We start from the raw sequence: 21,224 nt of genomic DNA, 5'->3' as shown, positions 1-21,224 counted from the left end.
GTTCTATATTTCACCCTCTTGTGAATGCTTATTTGAATTTACTTAAATATGCCATCATATGCAACAATATACAGCACAAGCATGGTCCACACAGGAAACTGATTCAAGCACTCAAAGTCTGAAGATTGTCACATCCTTCCTAAAGCAAAACTCTGATTGCACTGACCTACTTAGAAACAGATAAAATTTTGTGTAAAATGCTTCTAAACAGTCATGAGTGTACGGTATAACTTACCATAGCATATTTGTTTTCAGTCCTGATTTTTTATACATATAAACCTGTTTCATTTACCAAAACCAAGCTGATTTTTCCCTCTTACTGAAGTCCAAATAAAATTTTGCCCAGAAACAGAAGATGGATTTTGTCCATCAAGAGTCAGCTATGTTCCTGGGCAACCGGTAGTGCTCTGGCCTGATTCTTGCCTTCTTCTCCTGAGGATTGGCATATTTCCACTTGGATGGAGACATTTTCAGCTTTTTTCTCTTCTTATCTGTACACCAAACTTTTTCACAGTATTCCTCCACTCTCTGGAAGTTGCTGTAACCTATGAGTTGAAGAAATTCTTTGTACCATGGTTTTGATACCTGAGGTATGTTGCTCTGCATTGGGCACGGCATTTTGTGAGATATCTCCTCCTCGTAGTCTTTACTGAACATTTCATCTACACGTTCTTCCTCGACTATTTCCAGGGTGATTTTTCTAACAGTGTGAACTATGCTGTGTTCCACTGTCTGACAAAAATAAGTCCCTGCATCCAGCCGATGCAGCTTCAGAAATAAGAGGCCGAGGTCCATTTTGATTATTCTATCATCTGTCTTCACCTGAAAAGAGATAGTTGCATAGAGGAGAGTGCATTATTGTATTTCATTGGTGCATTTTTTTAATGAAAAGTACTTTCAGGAATATAATATTAAATGTTAAGAGGCAGATTAAGGATCCAAGACCCTTTATTTCACTGTTTGTAAGCAAATAAAATATTTACTTGAAGAAGAAGTTGAGCTGTGAAAGGAAAGCAGTCTACAAAATCTGGCAAGCATGACCGAACAGACAGTGGAGCACACAGTTCTGCTTTCCCAGCATGGGTTAGTCATTCGTGGCTAAATCACAGAAAGAAGTTAGGTTGAAACATTCAAATGAACTTCTGGATGGAAAACACGTGGGCTTTTGTCAGCTGACCTGCCATAATTATCCATGTGAATGCTCTTTTAAATTGTCAAATGTTTTTGAAGCAACACTCACAGACATTTTCACATCATAGAATCACAGAATCACCAAGGTTGGAAAAGATGGTGAGGGGTCTGGAGCACAAGTCTTATGAGGAGCGGCTGAAGGAGCTGGGATTGTTCAGTCTGGAGAAGAGGAGGCTCAGGGGAGACCTCATTGCACTCTACAACTTCCTGAAGGGAGGTTGTGGTGCAAAAGGGTCTGGCCTCTTCTCCCAGGCAAATAGTAGGACCCGAGGAAATGGCAAGAAGTTATACCAGAGGAGGTTTAGGTTGGATATTAGGAGAAACTTTTTCTCTCAGAGGGTGGTCAGGCACTGGAATGGCCTGCCCAGGGAGGTGGTGGAGTCGCCATCCCTGGCAGTGTTCAAGAGGTGCCTAGATGAGGAACTACGAGAGATGGTTTAGTAGCTTTTGGCACTGATAGGAATGGGAGGGTGGTTGGACTGGATGATCTTGCAGGTCGTTTCCAACCTTGTGTTTCTGTGATTCTGTGATCTCCAAGGTCATCCAGTCCAATCGTCCACATATCACCAATATTTCCCACTACACTGTATCCTTCAGTACAACATCTAATCGTTTCTTGAACGCCTCCAGGGTCGGTAACTCCACCACCTCACTGGGCAGCCCGTTCCAACACCTGACACTCTTTCAGATAAATTTTTCTTAATGCCCAACCTGAAATCTCACTGTAGGACCATCATGATCTTGAAGCCTCAGTTCCGAGTGTCATGTTGGAATTCCCCCTGCAGTTTCTGAGAACTAAGTTATTAAATACAGGGCATTCAGACATGCAGATATGCAGAGAGCATACAGCTGTCTGAACCAGCCAGCAGAAATGCCCAGCAGAATGGAATCCTTATCTTTTCATTTAACAGTAAGATCCTGAATATTTGGTAGAAGTGCTTCTCTCTGCTTGGGATCATCTTTTTCTAATGACGATAGAATTATTCATGTAAAATGGAATAAATATAAAAGAAAAGCATTAAAATAAATTCATCCTAGTAGTATAAAAATGTACTGAAACTTTAGAGTCTGAATTTACACTTCTATTCCTTAGTATCTGAGATGCTAAGTCTAAAAGGAAACACAACACATCTCCTCCTCCTACCTCCCCAGTAAAAATCCTCAGGTTTCATTAAAGACTGAAAGACCAGGTCTCTTTATTGTAAGAATAATTATGATTAGTGGATTGGGATCTTCTAGGAAAATACATGGGAAAATACAAAATGTGAAGAACTATGCTGGGATTTGAGACTAGACTGAAACATCAGGAAGAAATGTGTTCATTTTAAATATCTACAGATGCATGTGGCATCCTTGTTTACTTTTGTATTCAACAGCTTGCCTAGTCAATGATGAAATGAAAATGTCTAGTTTAATATGAGATGATACTATGGGCTATATCTGCAACAAAAATTGCTCTGACATTGATGACAACCTACAAAGACTAGAACCTACTTAGATCTCTTTATTCTAAATGTCCACGTTCAGTATCAGATTAATCTCTCTCCTCAGACTCAGTCTGCAGATGAGCTGGGGTCTCATGTTTGCAGCAGAGCCTAGCTGCTAGGCAACAAGGAAAACAATTATACCCTGTGATAGTCCGAGGTTTTTCTCCTATTTGCTCCCATATACTAAACAAGGCTAGCTACACTGATGTGTACCATGTCAGTTCTATGGTAACAGTTATGAGGTGTAGGAATTATCATAGAATCACAGAATTGTTTGAATTGGAAGGGACCTTTAAAGGCCATCTGGTCCAACTTTTACAATTAGGCAACATATATAAAAGAAGCAGAGAATCACCAAAATCCATTTTCAGAAGGCTTTGTGATGTAATGGGTGGGGCAGCAAGAATTAACAAATGCTAAGCAAGTCTAACATTGGGAATAATATGTACACTTTTCACCTATGCGATAACATATTAAGTGAAATGGTAGATTCTCTTTTGTTTTGAGACCTTAACAAGTTTAGCTACATTTCAAATATTTATTCAGTTATTCAATTTCATGATGCTGAACTCATGCACCAAATGAAATGACCAAGTCTATTAACTCAGTGAAGCATAATGACTCAGATGAATATCATGATCTTCCATTATACTCATGCACATTTCAGCAACTGATGACAGGCCTTTCAGTGAAGATGCAATGTTCCTAACCATGTGCTTAACTAATTAAAAGATTAGGATTTAATGATAGTTACCTCTTCCTTCCTAGTTTCATGGGCTCGCTGGACAAACCAGATTACTTTTGCCTGTAAGGTTCGAGGGGTGCACTCCAGAAGGGTGCTGTTGTACTCTATTCCATAAACCAATCGCTCCTCAGTCTTCTCCAAGACTTCTCCTGGAGGGAAATGTTTTAAAAAATACGTCACATATAGGTCAATTTGTTTCTGACAGTTCTTGCCACCTTCTGACTTCAGGCTGGACTTACTTTTAAGACTGAAATTTAATCTACATCCAATCACATAGTTATTGCTAAGCAGCACCTGGTGAAAGTCTGACTTACTAAGAGAATTTTCCCATCATCTCAGACTCTCATAGAAGATGGCCATAAAGCAAGTGGAGCAAATTGGGCCATGATTCCACACACAAAGAAACAGGTCTCAGCCCTTCATACTGCTATTTGCTTGCGGCTGTTTCTTATCAGCTGTTCAGCTACTTGATTTTCAGTCACTTAAACAGAAGGATATAATATATGTTCAAGTATAACCACAAATTAAATCTTTTATCTGGATAAAAATGACAACGTATAGCCTTTTGCCAAAATCTGTACTTTCTGTGCCAGGTATTTGCTAACAGTTTGTAAAGGTGTGAGTAGATTACCAATGAACTGCTGACCAAAGCACTGCTGAGCTGCATTTCCATGTCGTACGTCTTGTCTGCGGAAGCGTCTGGAGAGGAAAAATAAAATTCCTTGAGAAAATGTGCTTGGCACAGAGATTGTTGGTGTATGATGAGTAGGTATTCACTAAAAACATAAAGAGCTAAATCTTGGTTCCTAAAAATGTAGCACTTTTGAGAAAGATACTCATTTATGTTTTATCTCAACCTACGTATGACTGCATCTATAAGAAAAAAAAAGATCTTCCAACAGAGAAGGCTTTTAAAGTTCATCTAGACAAGGTGTTAGACAGTCTTGCCTAGGTCCTGCACTTATCATGAAAGGTTAGATGATCTCAGAGACCACTTCCAACCTGGGCATTCCAAGGATTCTATGATTCTTTGTTTCAAACAACTCTATATGAATACTCACAAGGCAGATTTAATAATAGGCACAAATAGACTTTATTGAAATTATTAGGACCTCCTTCTATTTTATGATGTTGGCCCACAATGTCAGAGGTGGATATTGGTAGTATGGAAGTAGAGATCAACCTTCCTGCCTGTATTCCATTACATTTTGTTGTTGTGAGACAGATGGCACCAGAGAAGCAGTCTGACAGAATGGTACCTGACGTGGAAGTACGTATGAAGCAAAAGCGTGTCACTGAATTCCTCTGTGTGGAAAATACTGCACCCATCAATGATTACTGGAAATTCATGGAGACCAAACAGTGGATGTGAGCGTAATAAGGCATGTGGTAGAATCTCCAGCAAAGAAAATAAGGCATGTGGTAGAATCTCTCAGCAAAGAAAACATGGGGACCTCTAGGCAGACTAGGTGTTAAAAATCCATACTTTTAAATAGAAGCTGATATTCAGTGATAGCATTTAATTCATTCTGGGGTTTTTCATTTTAATGTAAAGATGTGGTAGCTGTGCTTACTGATAACTCTGTTAAGTGTTAGTGGTAGTACTACCAGCTTTGCATATCAGTGTATATAGATTATTCATAAGACTCATTCTCTTGCACAAATATGCACAAATAAAATTGACATTAACCTTGAAAAAAACAAATAAAGATGAAAACCTCACTGTGAGGCAGCACTGTTTGATAGGAAATGGACAGTGAGTAGGTAGGTACTTAGTACTCTTCCTGATGAACTAAAAAAATCCTAGTTCTGCAAAATAACAATATTTTTCCAGTTGTTGGAGCCATTCAGGAGAAATAAATATTTCTTTGGTGGCATTTTGATGGAGATGAGGGAAGATGCATTTACCTGTACCTTCACTTCAGTGCTGTTTCAAGAATAGGAAGGAATGGGGAGCAGTGACAACAGAGTGTCAGTAGAGTGACATTTAAGTTATCACCCAGATCCTTTCTGTGCAAAGCGTTTTACTCAAATGACAGCATATAATTTAAGGCAAGACAATTTAAGATATTTTTCAAAGCATTATAAGAAGAAAGTTAAAAAGCAACTGAATGCTTGAAATATTCTTTTGCCTATCAGCTTGATCAATGCTGTGAAAGGCAAACCACATTGCAGCAGCAATATGGAGACTTAGGAAAAATACTAAATTGTTAGCATAGCAAATAAGCTCATCAGTGGAATTTAGTGCTTGTTTGGATAAAAACTGAACCTGCCTAAATCAGATTACTGAGGTAACAGTGAACTAACAGAGCTATTTAAATCCTGGAACTCTGCTTTCCAAAGAATATTGCATTGAAGTGAAATGCAAAATAATTTTTTTCTGGCATCTAAAATATCTGCAGCATGCCAGAGTTGCTCACCTGTAACTACTGTGACACTGTAATATTCTGCACTGCCAGCACTGGGTTATGGGACTCTTAGCTCAGTTTTTAAGTCTCCCTAATTAAGTCCCATATTTAATTAATTATAAAGACTATGCATTTCCAAGGAATTAAAATATAGTCTTTCAAAATCAAACAAATTAGTACCAGCTGCCAACCAGTGGGTTGCTTATGTGTTTTGTGTTTTTTTGTTTTTTTGTTTTTCAAATTTCTGCTGCAGTTCTCTACATCCTGCATGTGCCTTAGTTTACAGGTTTTCTATTTCATGCTTCTCTAAACACTTCTCATACCTTGCAGGCATTAAGCTCTAAAGCAGAGAGCATGAGAACAAATGGGAGCAGGATATACTGTGTATCTTCAGTTCAACACCAGTAAGACAGGAATTAAAAGAGATCTCTTAGTGCTCTTAACTGCTCTAGCAACAGCTGCTCTTACAATTCAGAAGCCCACCCTATACAACTAGTGAAAAAGTCTAAACCATACTCTAAGACAAGGCTAAGGGAAATAAAGAGGTGTCTACTCCGGGGTGTGGCATCGGTTGTGTCTGGAGCAATGGCAGGATTATCACCTGAGGAAATGATAACTCTTATAACCAAGAAATAGAAAACTCCATGTTGTCTCATGAGATCTTCCCTTCCTAGCAATGGTTCCATCTGGATCCCAGCAGAAGGTAGATTAAACAACTTCTGTATGTGTGTCCTGAGGAGCTCTCTTTGCTTTGCCATCTACTGCACAGCTCATAACTATGAAGATGTTCTGAGCTAGTTAAAGTGAACAAAGAAAATACTATCTATTCTTTTCAGTATTAAGGGTCCTTGCTGGCTGTTCTCCAAACCCTTACATGTAAAATAAGTTTTACAGACCTTCAGAACATTCAATAGAGTGTAAATCTCTTCTTCACTTCTGCAGCTCTTATCTCGAGAGCAGGAGGGTGATAAGAGAATTATTTTCTTCTTTTGGAGACTGACCTGATGAATGCTAGGGAGGCAAGGCACAGGAAGGTGCCTGGGGTACTGCCCATATCACTGAACCCTGGATAAATGCATCTGTCAGGGAACTTAGGGGCTGCTACTCTGGAAGTTGTCTTAGGTGAGAAATATGCTAAAAATGTGCTAAAACTGAGTTAAGGAGTGAGCGAGTTTCTCTTATCTTTTCACGGACAATAAACAACCTGCAGAATAACATAAATGTGAGTGCAGCCTAAGCAGGCTGGTAGAAAAGCCAGCCTTTTATCCCTTTACTCTCTTCCCCAGATGGTTTTTATGACTTAGATAACTTACCCATAAGCATTATGATTACAATAATCCAATTTATATATATACATTGTAGGACATAAATCTGCTTGGCCCATCTGCTCATCTTTCTTAATTTGATGCCAAGGTCTTCTCATATGGAGCAGGAAACCAGAGTCTATGTCCTCCCATAGGGCTGCTTGCAAGAGACATGAGAAGACTATATAATCTTGTAAAAGTGGCATAGCTTTCCTACCTGTCCCTCAGTGTAATAACTCCAGGATATTTTGAAGTATGCTAGCATTGGCTGTATTTCTCCTTTTGACTTTTTAATGCTCAGTTCTCAAAAAGCCACCTTATCCAACAATTTCTGCATTTGTTATCTTTTAGAAGTGCTGTGAAAAGGTCTGGATTAAATTATACATGTTTTATATGTTAGATCAGGTATCTTTGTTGAATTAGAGAACCTGGGTTTGAGAGGGAGGGTAAGATGATAGGTATATGGGAAATCACTGCACAAAGAATGAGGGCCAGAAGCCATAAAAGAGCAATTTGGAATGGAGAGAAGTCTGCCCAGGGTTGTTAAAGCATCCAAGTTAGGTTCATGATTTGAGTGGACCTCCAGAACAATCTGAATTTATAAATTCACCTAAACTCAGCTTTTGCTAACATCCTACTTTCACTGGTTGGAAGTGTGTGGCTACCAGATTCTTGTTTATTTTTCTTCTCCTTCTTTTTTTCTTTTCCCCAAATTTTGTTAAATATGTTATTGCTTTGTGATATCTTTACCATATAAATACTGCCAAAATACATCCCTGATGTTATAAAGAATGAAACATCCATCTTTTCTTTGCTGACCAAAAGAAATTAAAGGACATTGAGGTTTGTTTAAAACTTTCTTAAAATAACAACTAAGTAGTCATAATAATAAAGTTTCATTCATGAATTCATAATAAATATGTTTCATTCATGAATTATTCCTTGTAATGCAGTTTATGCCTGTTGTGGTTTAACCTGGCAGGTGGCTGAGCACCACACAGTTGTTTGCTCACTCTACCCCTTCACATTGGGATGGGGGAGGGAATAAAAAAAACAACAAAGTAGAACTTGTGGATTGAGACAAAACTACTCACTAAGATAGAGAAAAGGAAAAGCATAATAGTTATGACAAATGTAAATAACAAGCGATGCACAAGAAATTACTCACCACCCCCCAACTGATGTGAAAGCAGCTCTCTGAGCAGTGGAAGAGAGCTATATAAACTTCCACCCCCTTTAAAACTCCTGCATAATGTCATATAGTATGGAATATCCCTTTGGCTAGTTTATGTTAGCTGCCGTAATTCTGTTCCCTCCCAACTCTTTGGGCCCTTCACTGAGAATGACCTTGGCTCTGTACAGCAATGCTTAGCAGCAGCTATAAATATTGATGTGGTATCAACATTGTTCTTCTGCTAGAACCAAAACATTGCATCATATCTGAAACTCAGAAGAAAAGAATTCTGTCCCAGCTGAAATTAAGACAATATCCACCCCTTATTCCATACTATTTACATCATGCTCAGGTTCCACAATTTCTACACATCCTAACTAATTACCTTGTCCTATCTTGCTTTTTATTATATGTACACTTACATATTATTCCCATCATCTATGGTTTATTCATGTAATTTGTCTATGGTACTCATTTAGTTCAAAACTTTGGGCTTCATCTTTTGTAAAAATCCCTCAGTGTATTAGGAACCATTCTAAACCTATTTCACAAGACAGATTCTACAGAAAGAAGCAGTTCTCACCTCTTTGCCTGCATTCCTGTGGGGTAGTACCGGGAGCAGGAGATGCCATCCCAAGCACAGTAGGGATCTCGAGCCAGGCAGCAGTCAGCACAGGCTGTGCCATACATGTCGCACTGGTGAAACTTCACTTGTGCTATAACTGATTCAGTTCCAATGTAGAGCTGTTGCTGGAAAAGTATAACACATATGATTAAGATGCTAGAACTTCCAATACAACTTCTGTAACAAGTGGAGTTTTAAAGACATATTAGTTTCAGCTTTGTTGTGCATCCAGTCTATGACCTGAGGGAGGCAGAGTTACTCTGTAGGAAAACTGTCAACAGTCTAAACTCTCATGCATGAGGACGGAGGAACAGAAGGAAATTAGAATGAATAAATATGGTTTGGCATTTCCTCGCTTTTGAAGTTTCAGCTTTGTAAGCTTTGTGTTTAAACAGAGACTTATACATTTCTTTTTCTTCCTCAAGGTAGTTTCCAGTGCTTCCCTCCTTACAATTCTGTCACCTAACCAATCTGCAAAAAAAAAACTTGACATACAATATTAATGAAAGATCATATTTGAAAAAGTTGTAAGCAACCTCAATCTTAAAACTGGAGTTATCAGGTACATATTTAACTCTTGATGTACAATATGTTCACACATACAAATGCACTGCAGCACTATGATTTATATAATCCTTCAGTACAAAGGATGTCGATATTTTTTCTGCTAGTGTTCAGTCTTTTCTTACAAATAAACTGGTCACACTTTATCTTCTTCACATTTTTTTTTCGTCAGCATTAACACTAAGAGTGCTTCAGTCATGTAAGTTTTCCTTTACAAAGCAAATGAAATATGATCAGTGTGATTCAGAAGTTGATGGGATAATTCAGAAAAGAACATCTTGAGTTTACAGGGATTTGAGAAAAATCTTCTTACTGGTGACTGAAGATGGACTGAACACGGAAATATGCACTGCAATAGGAACTGCTTTTGCACGGCTCAATTCCACTGTTTTTCCAATCAGAAAAAGGATTCCTTATGAACACTGGGCTGGGTTTATCCAAATGGCCAAACAAAGCACAAGCTTTCAGAATGCTATATTAAAATTGTTTAAAGCTGGAAAATGCAGTTAGCTCACTTAACCTGGCTTGCCTATCACAGACCATGAAATTTAATCTTAATAGTTAATTCTTGTCCCTGGTTACACCTCTTCTATATCTCAGAACTTAACTCTTAACTCTCAGAAATGCCCGTGGAAGAGAACAGAGAGGCTGGTAACAGCAATGTTTGAATTCTTCTTCAGCTGAGATAATACAGATAAACAGGAACTCAATCTGATAACTAAACATAAGATCCTTGTTAGAGGGGAATTCTTTCTCTTCTGCCAAAGCTGCAACATGACTGTCCCAGAAGATGTGAACAGCACATTCAATGACACATGAAAAGTGGAATTTTCTTTTTCATCTGTTAAAAAGAGTAAGATCTACTGTACAGCTTGATTCATCAGAGAACAGCAAAAAGCATCTGATATCTAGCAAACAGAATATCAGAGGAGAACATTCTCTCCTAGCCACAAAGATAAACAGCTCAAGCCTGAAATAAGATATTTTATTATATCACTGGCATAGTGAAGACTAGTGAATGCTATGGGGTTGTTGAAACAAAGCTAGCAAGAGATCCCTATAGGCTAGGCTCACAAACTCCACAGTTAAAGCAGACTAGAAAAAATATTTGGGCAGAGAAATTGCATAACTTTTTTTTTTTTTTTTTTCACATAAATTATAACTAACTAAATTATACTTCTGTGCACAAATCTAATATTAAATACAAAATGATTTTGCGCCAGCCCTTTACACACATTCCAACATTTAATTTTCCTTAGTGCCAGGAAACTGTATGCTATTTCTAGATTAAATTTGTCTATATTCAGAAATCTGAATTTACTTTTATTGCTTTGAAATCAGTGTTCAAAGCCTTCCCCCTCCTTTGCTACAACAGCAAGTCACTAGGTTGGGTAAAATTCTATGTCTGGATGCCCAATTGTCTCTTCCTCTTCTCTTTAATATGTTGAAAAAGTACAGCTGCTTTTGCTGCCTGCAGGGACGTTTATTATTCAACTACTGAATAGTTTTGATGACTCTTCTACTATTCTCTCCATAATTTCCAGGTGCTTCTTGAAATTGTAGAGTTAGCAGACCTCTTGGGAATTGGGTATAATGGAGGCAGACTACTTCTCTTTTAATACAGTATCTCTTTCTCAGTCTTCCAGCACAATCCGTTTACTATGAAATTTCTCTGAGTGCAAATAAGGAAATATTTGAAATGATACTTTTTTTCCGAGCTCCCTTCCAGCTCAAACTATTCTGTGATTCTACAAAACATTCACTTAGTTCCAACGTTAGGAAACCTAGTCTCCGGAGCTCCTTTCAATGTCTATGGATACAATAAATTGATCCAGGAAATAATTCAGAAAAAAACATTAAGTTAGGATCCTCACCCAAATCATTATCAGAGGAGTTTGTCTTTCTACATTAACTACAAAAAAATGCAAGTTGACTAGCCACTAAAACTAAAATGACCTTTGGGGTACAATCAACCTACTACTAAAGCAATCTTCCTTCTTTGTCAGTTTTGTTTCACTGCATTTCTATGCACTTACATTGCAATAGTTGTCTACATTAAGAAATAAGCATCCTGGGATGTTTATATTGCTCCATCCTGAGATGGGTCCATATCTACGATAGGGTACAGATGAGTATCTATTTACAAGAATAGTAACTGTAATTTGTATTAGGAGAGGCTAGCAGAAACTCTGAAGGTAGTCAGGTCCAAACAGCTCTGCCTTCATTGGCAACTGAATATATGGGACATCCGCTAAGGCTTATTTAGAACTTAGATTGCCATAGAGCTGAAGTCTATATTGCATTTATCAGCAAGGAGCTTTTCCTTGAGTTGTCATATCCACCAAGCTAATCCCTGTAGTGATTCTCTGCTGATCTCTCATGGATCGAATTGCTTTTTTTACTTGTTTTTGCGTGAACAATACATGTAAAATACAGACTGATTTAACAGATGTAATCTTAGAATTGGAAAACATAAATGCTTCATAAAGGAACAAAAACCAGAACTTGCATTACAAAACAATTTGATGTTTTCAGACCAGATCTTGTTAGAGATTATGTGCAGCTAGATCCCTGTCTGTCTGTCTATCTCTCTAACCTAATGGTTTTAGCTTTATAACATCTGAGTCACAATTTTTGTATGTGAAACTCATCACTTACCCTTTTTGAAGAGATTTCCATGGAAATAATAGGAATTGGCACCTGAAAAATAGGAAACATCCTTGCTTAGAAAAAATAACGTGGCTTTACTATGAGAATAAATTAGGCAAAATAGCATTGATGTTTACTTGTATTCATCACTGCTAGATACTTTCATTTTTTCTAATTTCTAATCCTACAGAAAGATGTGAGGAAATTGTAGTTTTGGGAAGTACTGCTTTAAAATGGTTTATTTAAAAATGACAAGCCAACACTTATTTCAGAATTATAAGAGTCACAGTAACACTATAGTTTTCCTGTCAAACATAATATTATCTCATGCCATCAATTTTGTCCTAAATGAAAGTGATAAGTGGAATGTTTTTCATAACAAAACATTAATTGAAGATAAGATTAAAAATAACAGGAATTTCTTCTCATACTTTTCTCTGCCCTCTGTTCAGATTTCCTAGAGCAATAGCAAAACATAGTTCCTAACAAGTTTATTGAAAAAAAACAGCAGAAAATGAAGAATTTGTGTCTTAAAATAGACAATTAGAAAAATTATTGCAGACAACTGCTATGTGATGTTTGTCACATTTTTAAAAAATTAACTGAAAATTTTTTAAGACAGTTTTAAATATGCTTCATATACAGCATGGTTCACCTTGAATACTTGCAGCTCTTCAAGAATCACTTCTTCCATTGATTCTGTCTCTTGATTGTAAATTGCAATGACTTTCAGCACAATTCCATTATCTGGGAAAAAAAAAAACAAACATAAAAATGCTGGAATAAAAATTATGGAAACTTTTATTTGGCCTTCAAAGTAATTAAATAACTGCTACAGGACACACATATTAATCTTAGGAAATAATCACATATACTAATATGTTCCAAAGACACCGTGACATGCTCTGGCCTATCTGGCAACTAAGCCATCTGAGACATCCCTGAGATACACGACAAATTAGCTAGTATTTTTCAAAGTCTAGGTCGTAACACTTGGTGATCTGCAAAAAGAACAAAAACAGTGATCATGTCTGAGATAAAGAAATTACAGTAGGAATGGGAGTCCATCAAATCATGGGAGTGTTAAGTGGTTTTAATTATAGGACTTGAGTGTTGACACTAGTTAGGAAACTACTAACTATCCTTAATTTCTCACAGCTGCTCCATTCTTCCAGGCAAGAACACCAACAAATTCAAGGATTCCTTATATGCAGTCCTCTTTCTCTCATTGAGCTGCTGCTGAGCTGAAGGTGTTAATAAAAGAAAGATAAGCAAATAAAAATTATACTTTCAAAAAATTTAAGGCACTTTGAAATTTAGATCTATTGGTTTATTTGTCAGCACAACTCTTTTAGGAAATTAAAACACAAGAATGTCTTCTGATCTTCCACTGTTTCAGCTTTGTCTTGTTGACTGTTATTAAAGCATTTTACTTTCCTTAATCTGAAAATTTGTCATCAACAGTGGCAGCTACCAACTCCTTTCTTATGTTACTTTCTGTCACCTTTGATTTACAGGTGAAATATTGAGCAGACAAAGAATGGAAAAAAATGTTCAGCAAAAGATCAAAGATGCAAACATAAAGGGGAACTTCTTCTCAAACAGAATATCTAAGGACATACATTTTGTGATGAATCAGTAAAAAAAATACAGTTTGAGTTCAGATTTTCATAAGCAATTCTTGTTTACTGTCGTGGTACTTAGGGACTTAGTGGGTAATACTGGTGATGAGTGGATGGTTGAACAGATGACCTTACAGGCTATTTCCAGCCGTAATGATTCTATGATTCTTCAATATTGCTGACAGATATGTGGAAAGTTAGTCCGGGTGTTCACACTTCTGCTTTGAAAAACCTTTCTAACGTGCAGTTCTGCCTCAAGGAAGCTTTCGCTGAGCTTTAAGACTGCTTACAAATATTACATAGAAGGTGCTGGAGTCAGATAAAAGAGGATTAACTCTTTCTAATATTATATTGTCAAGAGAAGCAAGGAGCTTCCTGATAGGAACTTTGCCAGAACATAGATTGAAGAAATTGACTTACAGTTTCTAAAGGTCAAATTCCTATGATGAAATTTCTTGTCATCTGAGATTGGACATCTCAAAACTAAGCAGCTGTTGGGTGCCAGTTCAGAACAACCCTGAAGTGCGTACTTAAATCTCATTAGTTTCAACTTTGCTGAGTAGAGGACTTGTGTACAAATATCTGACATCTCAATCATAAATGCAAGAGTGATAAATATGAAAAACCTAGTAACCATTATTAAATCTGCATTAGAGACATAGGTGATATATGACACAATGTTTTATAGACCACACTAAATCCAGTGCTGAGACTGTACTGAGGCAATTTAAAAGCTTGGAATACATAACTAGTATAAATAAGCTTTTGCTTTTCTATGAGTATGCTTCTTCTGAGTGTTTTCAGCACTGAAAAGTGCTTATCAGAGGCATTTCATTAAGTAAAAAATAATTATCAGTATATGCTTGCCTAGTCAAAATAGTCAAAATGATTTGTGTCACCACTCCTGTTGTCAACTTGATAAAATCTGAATATATGAATCCTTGGATTTTTTCCAAGCAGATTAGACATGACCAGTCATCTTTAGTTCTAAGTTTTGCTCTTATTTTCTGAAGGCTTCTTATTTTTCAAATACCATTAGAATGTGCTTTTTTTCTTCTCTAGCTGCTTAGGGTTACAGCAACTCTGTACCATACCCCTGTAATGTAATTTATCTTATACTTACTTTTGGTAGGTGTTTAAAAAATTCAATTTAAATAAGCTCTATGTAAATTTTGAAAACAGTGTAATGGAAAGACAAGAAAACTTGGCAGAAATTTTCTAATATATTTTTTTTTAACTATACACTTGAGTATACCTACCTTCCTTCCTTGAGCTGTGTCAAAACCCAAGCCTAGAAGCTGTCAGTTTCTTTTTAACAATATTAGACAGACTTGTGGACTGCAGAAATGGGAAAGATAAAAATTGGAATAAACTTGAACTGATGTTTTTGAAGATCATATCACCTGTGTTTCTCCCAGAATCTAAATCCCAGCTGAGAATGTTTAGATACATGACTGTGTTGTGAAGTTTTAAAAATTCCAGAAATTGTATCAAGATTACTTTTTTGGGATGATGTTGCTGGTAAATTCTATACTTTAGTCTCTGTTCTTATTCTTTAGAAGTTTTTCCTACCACAATTTTTCTGTGAAGTAACAGCAGTGTAGAATGACCACCCTCTTCTGTAAGGTTATGAGTGCAGATTGGCTCAGTCATGACCAGAGTTATTGTCAGAGAGGGCTGTTGTAATGCTTTTTTTTTTTTTTGACTTTAGAAAATTTCCTTCATCCTGGACTTCAAAAACCTGTTGAAACAGTTGTATTTGTAGTTTTCTTTATTTTACCTGTGCCAATGAACAACACATCATATTGCCCGTCTTCAGCTTCCACTCTGTCCACAGCTATTTGCTTAAGGTTGTACTTCCCATCTGCTTTTACTAGAATTGGTCTCTTATGAACAGGCTTGATGGGCTGATACATCAATGGATGACTCCTGGCAAAATGGACAGCTTCATCAGGATAGTCTTTGGTGGTAGTGTACAGACCACCATTTACTTTGCTGGCACACTGCAAAAACACAAAACACGGATTATCCTGAAGGTTTGCCAAGTAAATTGTCTGAGACTAGCATTGTTCATAGGGGTGATGACAGGACAGCACAGAAAACCTGGCATTATAATAGGCACAGAAAAACACTATAGGATCTGTGACTGTGAAGTCTATGCTTTATGCATGTGTGAATTACGAATCATGAGAAGCCAGTCGAGGTCTATTAATCTGCTGAGAAGAGCCTTGGCAATCCCATGTTTAGAGACTCCTTCCTGTCTGGTATAGTAAGAGCAGACTAAATATTGATGCATTCAGATTTTGGAAGAAAAAAAAAAAAAAAAAAAAAAAAAAAAAAAGCATTTGTTTCATTCTCAGATTTATATTGAAGTTGTAATCAAAATGGCCATTGACAGAGGTAGGAGAAAGGGGTTCCTACTCCAGAAGATAGATAGTTGTCTAAAGTCATCAGGGAAGTAATTTTTGAAATCAATCTCTAATTTAATTGCTTTGTGATTGCAAAATACTTTATCATAATATACTAAGCACGACTAAAAATTATGCCAGTGGGAACAGTAGTTCTTGATCTCCACTATTTTAACAGTATTAAATTTTATTCTAATTTCTATCTCATGATTAAAGTATTATATATCATGCTTTAGTACGAAATACCAGTGTTTGCATTGATCAGTCTACCATTTTGTAAAGCAAATACACTTCATGTGAATGACTGATTAAAAGAGGCTTATTCCTTTGGTCAAGTGTGCAATTAGGGATAATTTAATGTGTTAAATAGAGAAGTTAACTTTAGGATGCTTTGCAAAGGATGTGGTGTTCCTTAACTGCACATAAATTCTACATTTTGAGTTTGCTTCATGTCTAATTGGAACCATTTATGATTAAGCTGGAAATATCTCAGTAACCATTTACTTTCTCCAAATATTCATAAGGCAGTGTGGTTTTAAGAAGCATTTCAAGCAAAGCCACATTAGCAGCATCTCCCTGCTTAAACTGGACTTTTTCAATCAATAAAATGAAATAAAATACTCATTGTTTACCAGAAACAGTAATTTTAAACTTGCTGCCAGCTGCAATTGACAAGAACAAACTCCTGCTCTTCTCAAATAGGGCAATGATTGTTTTTAATTTTTGGGCTTAGCTTCAGGAAAGTATTTGTTCAGTGTTGACTTTAAAGTAATTACATAATCAACCGAGTGATGGAGTTTTAGTGGCTATTTACCATGCAGAGACAGAGCAGGAGCTTGAAGATAGGCTAAGCCTCTGCTTTCCATGCACTGAATAGCATATCAAGTGAATAGGGATTGTCAACTTCCCTTTGTAAAGTTCCAGTCTTGGAGAGATTTAATAATCTTTTGCAGGCTTCTTGTTTTTAATTAAATAAAATCTGTTAGTCTGGAATTGAAACAGTAGATGCAGCCATCTACTACTACTACATCTCTGAAATCTATGAGAACTGTTTTTGAGGTAACTGATGTCTTTTTGAGAAGCATCACTGTCTTAATACATTAAGCAAATTGTTTGAATAGCAACCTAGAATATTGAAAAAACAAAACAAAACAAAACAAACAAACAAACAAACAAAAAAAAAAACACCAAACAGTGCTTTAAGGAGAACTCAGAGTAGCAAACTATAAAATCTGTCAGACTGCAATTCTAGCAGTGATTTTCTATTTATTTAGCTCTTAGCTATTTCTTATTCCTTATAGACTCCATTTTTTTCCCATTCAATAGCTGAGATGAAAGAGCGCTGAATCACAGAGATGCCTAATAATAGGTATTTCTGGCCTCTTGTCACTGTCACCTTTGTAATGGAAAAGGTAATAGGTAGTTGGGAGTTGGACTAGATGACCTTTAAGGTCCCTTCTAACTCAAACAATTCTATGATTCACCTTACCAATACACTGACCTGTTCTTTGGAAACAGATTATGGACTACAGTTTCACTTCTTGCTACTGGAAAAGTGTTGAAAAGACCTCTAAGCTGTACCCTTGATGAGCAGCCAAAAATGAATTAATTTTCTATTAGCTGGCATAGTCAGCCACTCCAGCCTGTGATGTGCTCTGCAACTTATAGACAAATATGATTAACTGATTAATACTCGAGAAATACTTCTTTTGGGAAAATTATTTGCTCTCTTTTTTTATATCTGCTTCAGCTCCTGTGCCTTGCCTGTTAGGGAGTCTTCAATCTACTATGAAAGAAATGTGGGTATTCAGAGCCAAGGAAGAATTGATTCTGAGTGGATCTTAATAGAGCCTTTCTGTAAATCACTGTCAGCTTTGCTCAATTGCTGGCTCAACGTTCTGTCCTTCTTGCCAACAAATGGTTTTCAATCTTCAATAAAAGTAATGCTATCTGTGTGCTACTGTAGCCATTAATACTGAATTCCTGCCTATTTCAGCTCCAGTTGAAACAACGTATGAGAGGTTTACTGCCTGCAGATAAAATGAATACTACTTAGAGAACTTGTATCATGTCATCTTTGTAAAATATACACCCATTTTACAATCCATGCATAATATTATCTCATTACTTGGTAAAACTGTAAAAACTGAAATTTTCTATTAAATATGTCAAAGAAGAAAACTTTAATTGCTGTGAATTATAGTGTTTTGCTCAAAATTTGATAAACATTTATCTGTTTTTCCATTCTGACTCAATACTGATGATTTACTTCAATCAACATTAAGTAATTTAAAAAAAAAAAAAAAAAAAAAATCCAAAAAAAAAACCCCAACATTTGGTATTGGTATCAGCATAATTACAGTGGTCAAGATGGTCAAATGATAACATTTGAACCCAAGATAATCTCTTTTTTAGCATCCAATTCTGTACTTCGACTTATTTCTCTAACTCCAGTAGAAGAAGACATAAACAGTAATTTAAAATAAGAGAGGAATGCATTTAAAATTGTATTGTAGAGAGAAAATTTTTACTGGCATGGACTAGATAAGCTAATAGGCCCTTTAATCTCTCATTCCTGTGATTTGGGGATAAATGTTTACTTCTGCAAATGATTGCTTTTAGTGCAAAAGAGAATATTGATTCAGTTATAGAAGGAAAAACAACACTGAAAGTAATGCTTCAGCAACTGCTTATTCCACCGTTAAGCTCAATAGAGCAAGTTCTTAGCCTGTGAGAAGATAAAAGAGGTGAACTGTGAAAGCTATGTGTGGGTTTTAGCCAAACAGCTATTAGAAACGTCTTTGCATCTCACAGAATAAAATATCTGCACAATATGGACACATTAAAGGATAGAACTTCAATGACTGTAAAGAAAAGCTCCTTTGTAGGTCGTATTGCCAAAAGATGTTGGACAAGAAGAAATAGTGATGCTTCTCTCTGGGTTATTCTGGCATTGCCTGTTGTAGGACTTACAGCAGGAAGGGGAAGGTGAAGGAGGCCCTGGATGTGCACAATCTGTGAAATGATGATGGATGCCCACAATGCAAAGGGCACCCTCACGCACCACTGATCTCCTCCCCACTGAGGTAGGACATGAAATTCCTGGGCTAAGAATATGAGAAAAATAAAAACTTCAGAAACTTCTTTTTCTTCCCTTTCTTTTCCCTTTCCCTTTCCATTTCCCCTTTCCCTTTTCCCTTGCATTTTCTTTTATCTTCAGGATATTGGGCCCTTAACACAAAATTTCTGAATTTAGGTCCCAGTAAGATTTTGAAAAATCCTGTATATTTAACTGCTTTTTCTTCCTAAGTTCATTTACATTAACAAAAGCATGGAAAATAGATTGTACTTACTGAACCAGGTCTAGGATAAGGTACTTTCCCTTCGTATAGAGCCCAGTGGTATTCTGGTCCTTCTTTATGAGCATATGGTCCATTGAAGGCTGCTCGGACGCTTGCCATATGGTAAACACATATAGCATATCCTCTAAATATATTGCTATGAAGTAAAATTCAGAGACATTGTTAAAACAGTATGCTGTATTTGCTACATGTTATACTTTTATTATTATGTAATTAAAAAGAAGTCTCACATCAACAGTATTCAGGGAAAAAAAAAATATTTTTCCTGTATGCTTTTCTTGCAACTACTATATGCAGTGTTGTTTATAAAATATTAATATATATATATGTTTATAATACTTCTCTGAGAAAGCTCAGTGTTTTTATGTCCAAATTTCAGGCTGATGATCACAGGCTCTAAATATGAGAGAGGAATGGCAGGAAACTCAGAAAACTCAACTCAGGTCTTTTATGTCTTTGTGTCAGTGTATGGGAATGCTGGTCAGAATTATTAGATCATAAAGACTAATCTGTGTAGGTCAATCTACATATAATATCTTTTTCCTTTCAAATTTTATACATCTGACACTCTTAATTCTGGAGAAGCAATTCATTATTTTTAAAGAAACATCAATGCTCCTTGCAAAACAGTTATCTCTGAAGTCTCCAGAAGGTGATCCAGATAATTTTAGTTAGGTGTTCACCTCTTCCTGCTGGCATAGAGAGCCAGAAAGAACTGATATGTGGAAATTTCCTTAGAGGACTATATTTGTCCATCTTTCTTAAAAAACAATGAAACAACAAAGCGAAATACCGGCCATAGCATAGCTGCTCCTCTCTATCAGTTACATCCTAAAGTTAGATCTCCAAGAAACAAGCTTGCACTTGGATTGCACTGATTTGGAAAAGGAGGCCACCAGCAACACCACAGCTAATGATTTAGATTATGCTAAGAAGTTAACAGGAATTTAAGCTACTATCTACTTAATGCTGAATTACAGTGGAGCTCTTCAAGGAAGGCAGGTGGTTTTCATAGACTGCTCTTATAACCATGCAGGAGAGCTTAAATGTTGGCACTAGAAAGTTATCAGTTAGAGAAATACTTAGTTAATTCATGTTTTCTGGGAAACAGATAAACTGTATCATGATATGAGACTTCAAGCCACCATCAAAAAGCAGTTTTCACATTAACAAGAAAGACCACTGTGGTCTTTCTTGTTAATAGGGATTAAACTGTTTGCTATGTATTTTCTCTGTGATATTCATCATGAAGCTCTTCTGTCTGTTCGATAGCCTGTTCAAACATTCCTCTACTGCTGCTATTTTTTCTTCTAGTTGTTTACCTTGTAGTGCTGAAGAGGCCAAATATCACTGGATTTTTGTTATCACGAGTTTGCAGCAAAAACACATCCTCTGTAAAATATAAATATTATTAACAGCAAACTAATTTTCTCAGTCCCAAAAGAGGCACTTCATTGTTTGTTGCAGGGGTAATCTTATTTAACTTACATATGCTATTTTTTAATGTAGATATTAGATGCATTCTTTAAAAACAATACAATGAGTAAAGCCATAATTGATGACAACCAACTCCATATGTCTGTTTTCTACTAATGAAAACATGTACAGTATAAACTAAGATGTGTTATCATGAATGTACATATTTTTCTACAATTATTTTAAGTTTGTTGCAGTTTAGGGTATTT

General features: G+C 36.4%; 1 protein-coding gene across 1 annotated transcript in view; it reads right to left on the bottom strand.

Moving 5' to 3' along the window:
- Positions 1-206: 206 nt before the first annotated feature.
- The window catches only part of SEMA3E (semaphorin 3E), a 127,824-nt gene continuing 106,806 nt past the window's right edge, over positions 207-21,224 (bottom strand). The window contains exons 9-17 of the mRNA XM_042872579.1: positions 20,862-20,931; positions 19,531-19,675; positions 15,550-15,772; positions 12,803-12,894; positions 12,157-12,198; positions 8,893-9,059; positions 4,055-4,122; positions 3,433-3,572; positions 207-822 (exon numbers count right to left, since the gene is read on the bottom strand). Of these exons, the coding sequence (XP_042728513.1) occupies positions 370-822; positions 3,433-3,572; positions 4,055-4,122; positions 8,893-9,059; positions 12,157-12,198; positions 12,803-12,894; positions 15,550-15,772; positions 19,531-19,675; positions 20,862-20,931 (1,400 nt within the window). The 3' untranslated portion in view covers positions 207-369. The remainder of the gene's footprint in view (positions 823-3,432; positions 3,573-4,054; positions 4,123-8,892; positions 9,060-12,156; positions 12,199-12,802; positions 12,895-15,549; positions 15,773-19,530; positions 19,676-20,861; positions 20,932-21,224) is intronic.

The sequence above is a fragment of the Lagopus leucura genome, unplaced genomic scaffold, assembly GCF_019238085.1.
Source record: "Lagopus leucura isolate 7727_CA_CO unplaced genomic scaffold, USGS_WTPT01 Super-Scaffold_100008, whole genome shotgun sequence".
NCBI lineage: Eukaryota > Metazoa > Chordata > Aves > Galliformes > Phasianidae > Lagopus > Lagopus leucura.
This window is presented reverse-complemented; position numbering and strand designations above follow the sequence as displayed.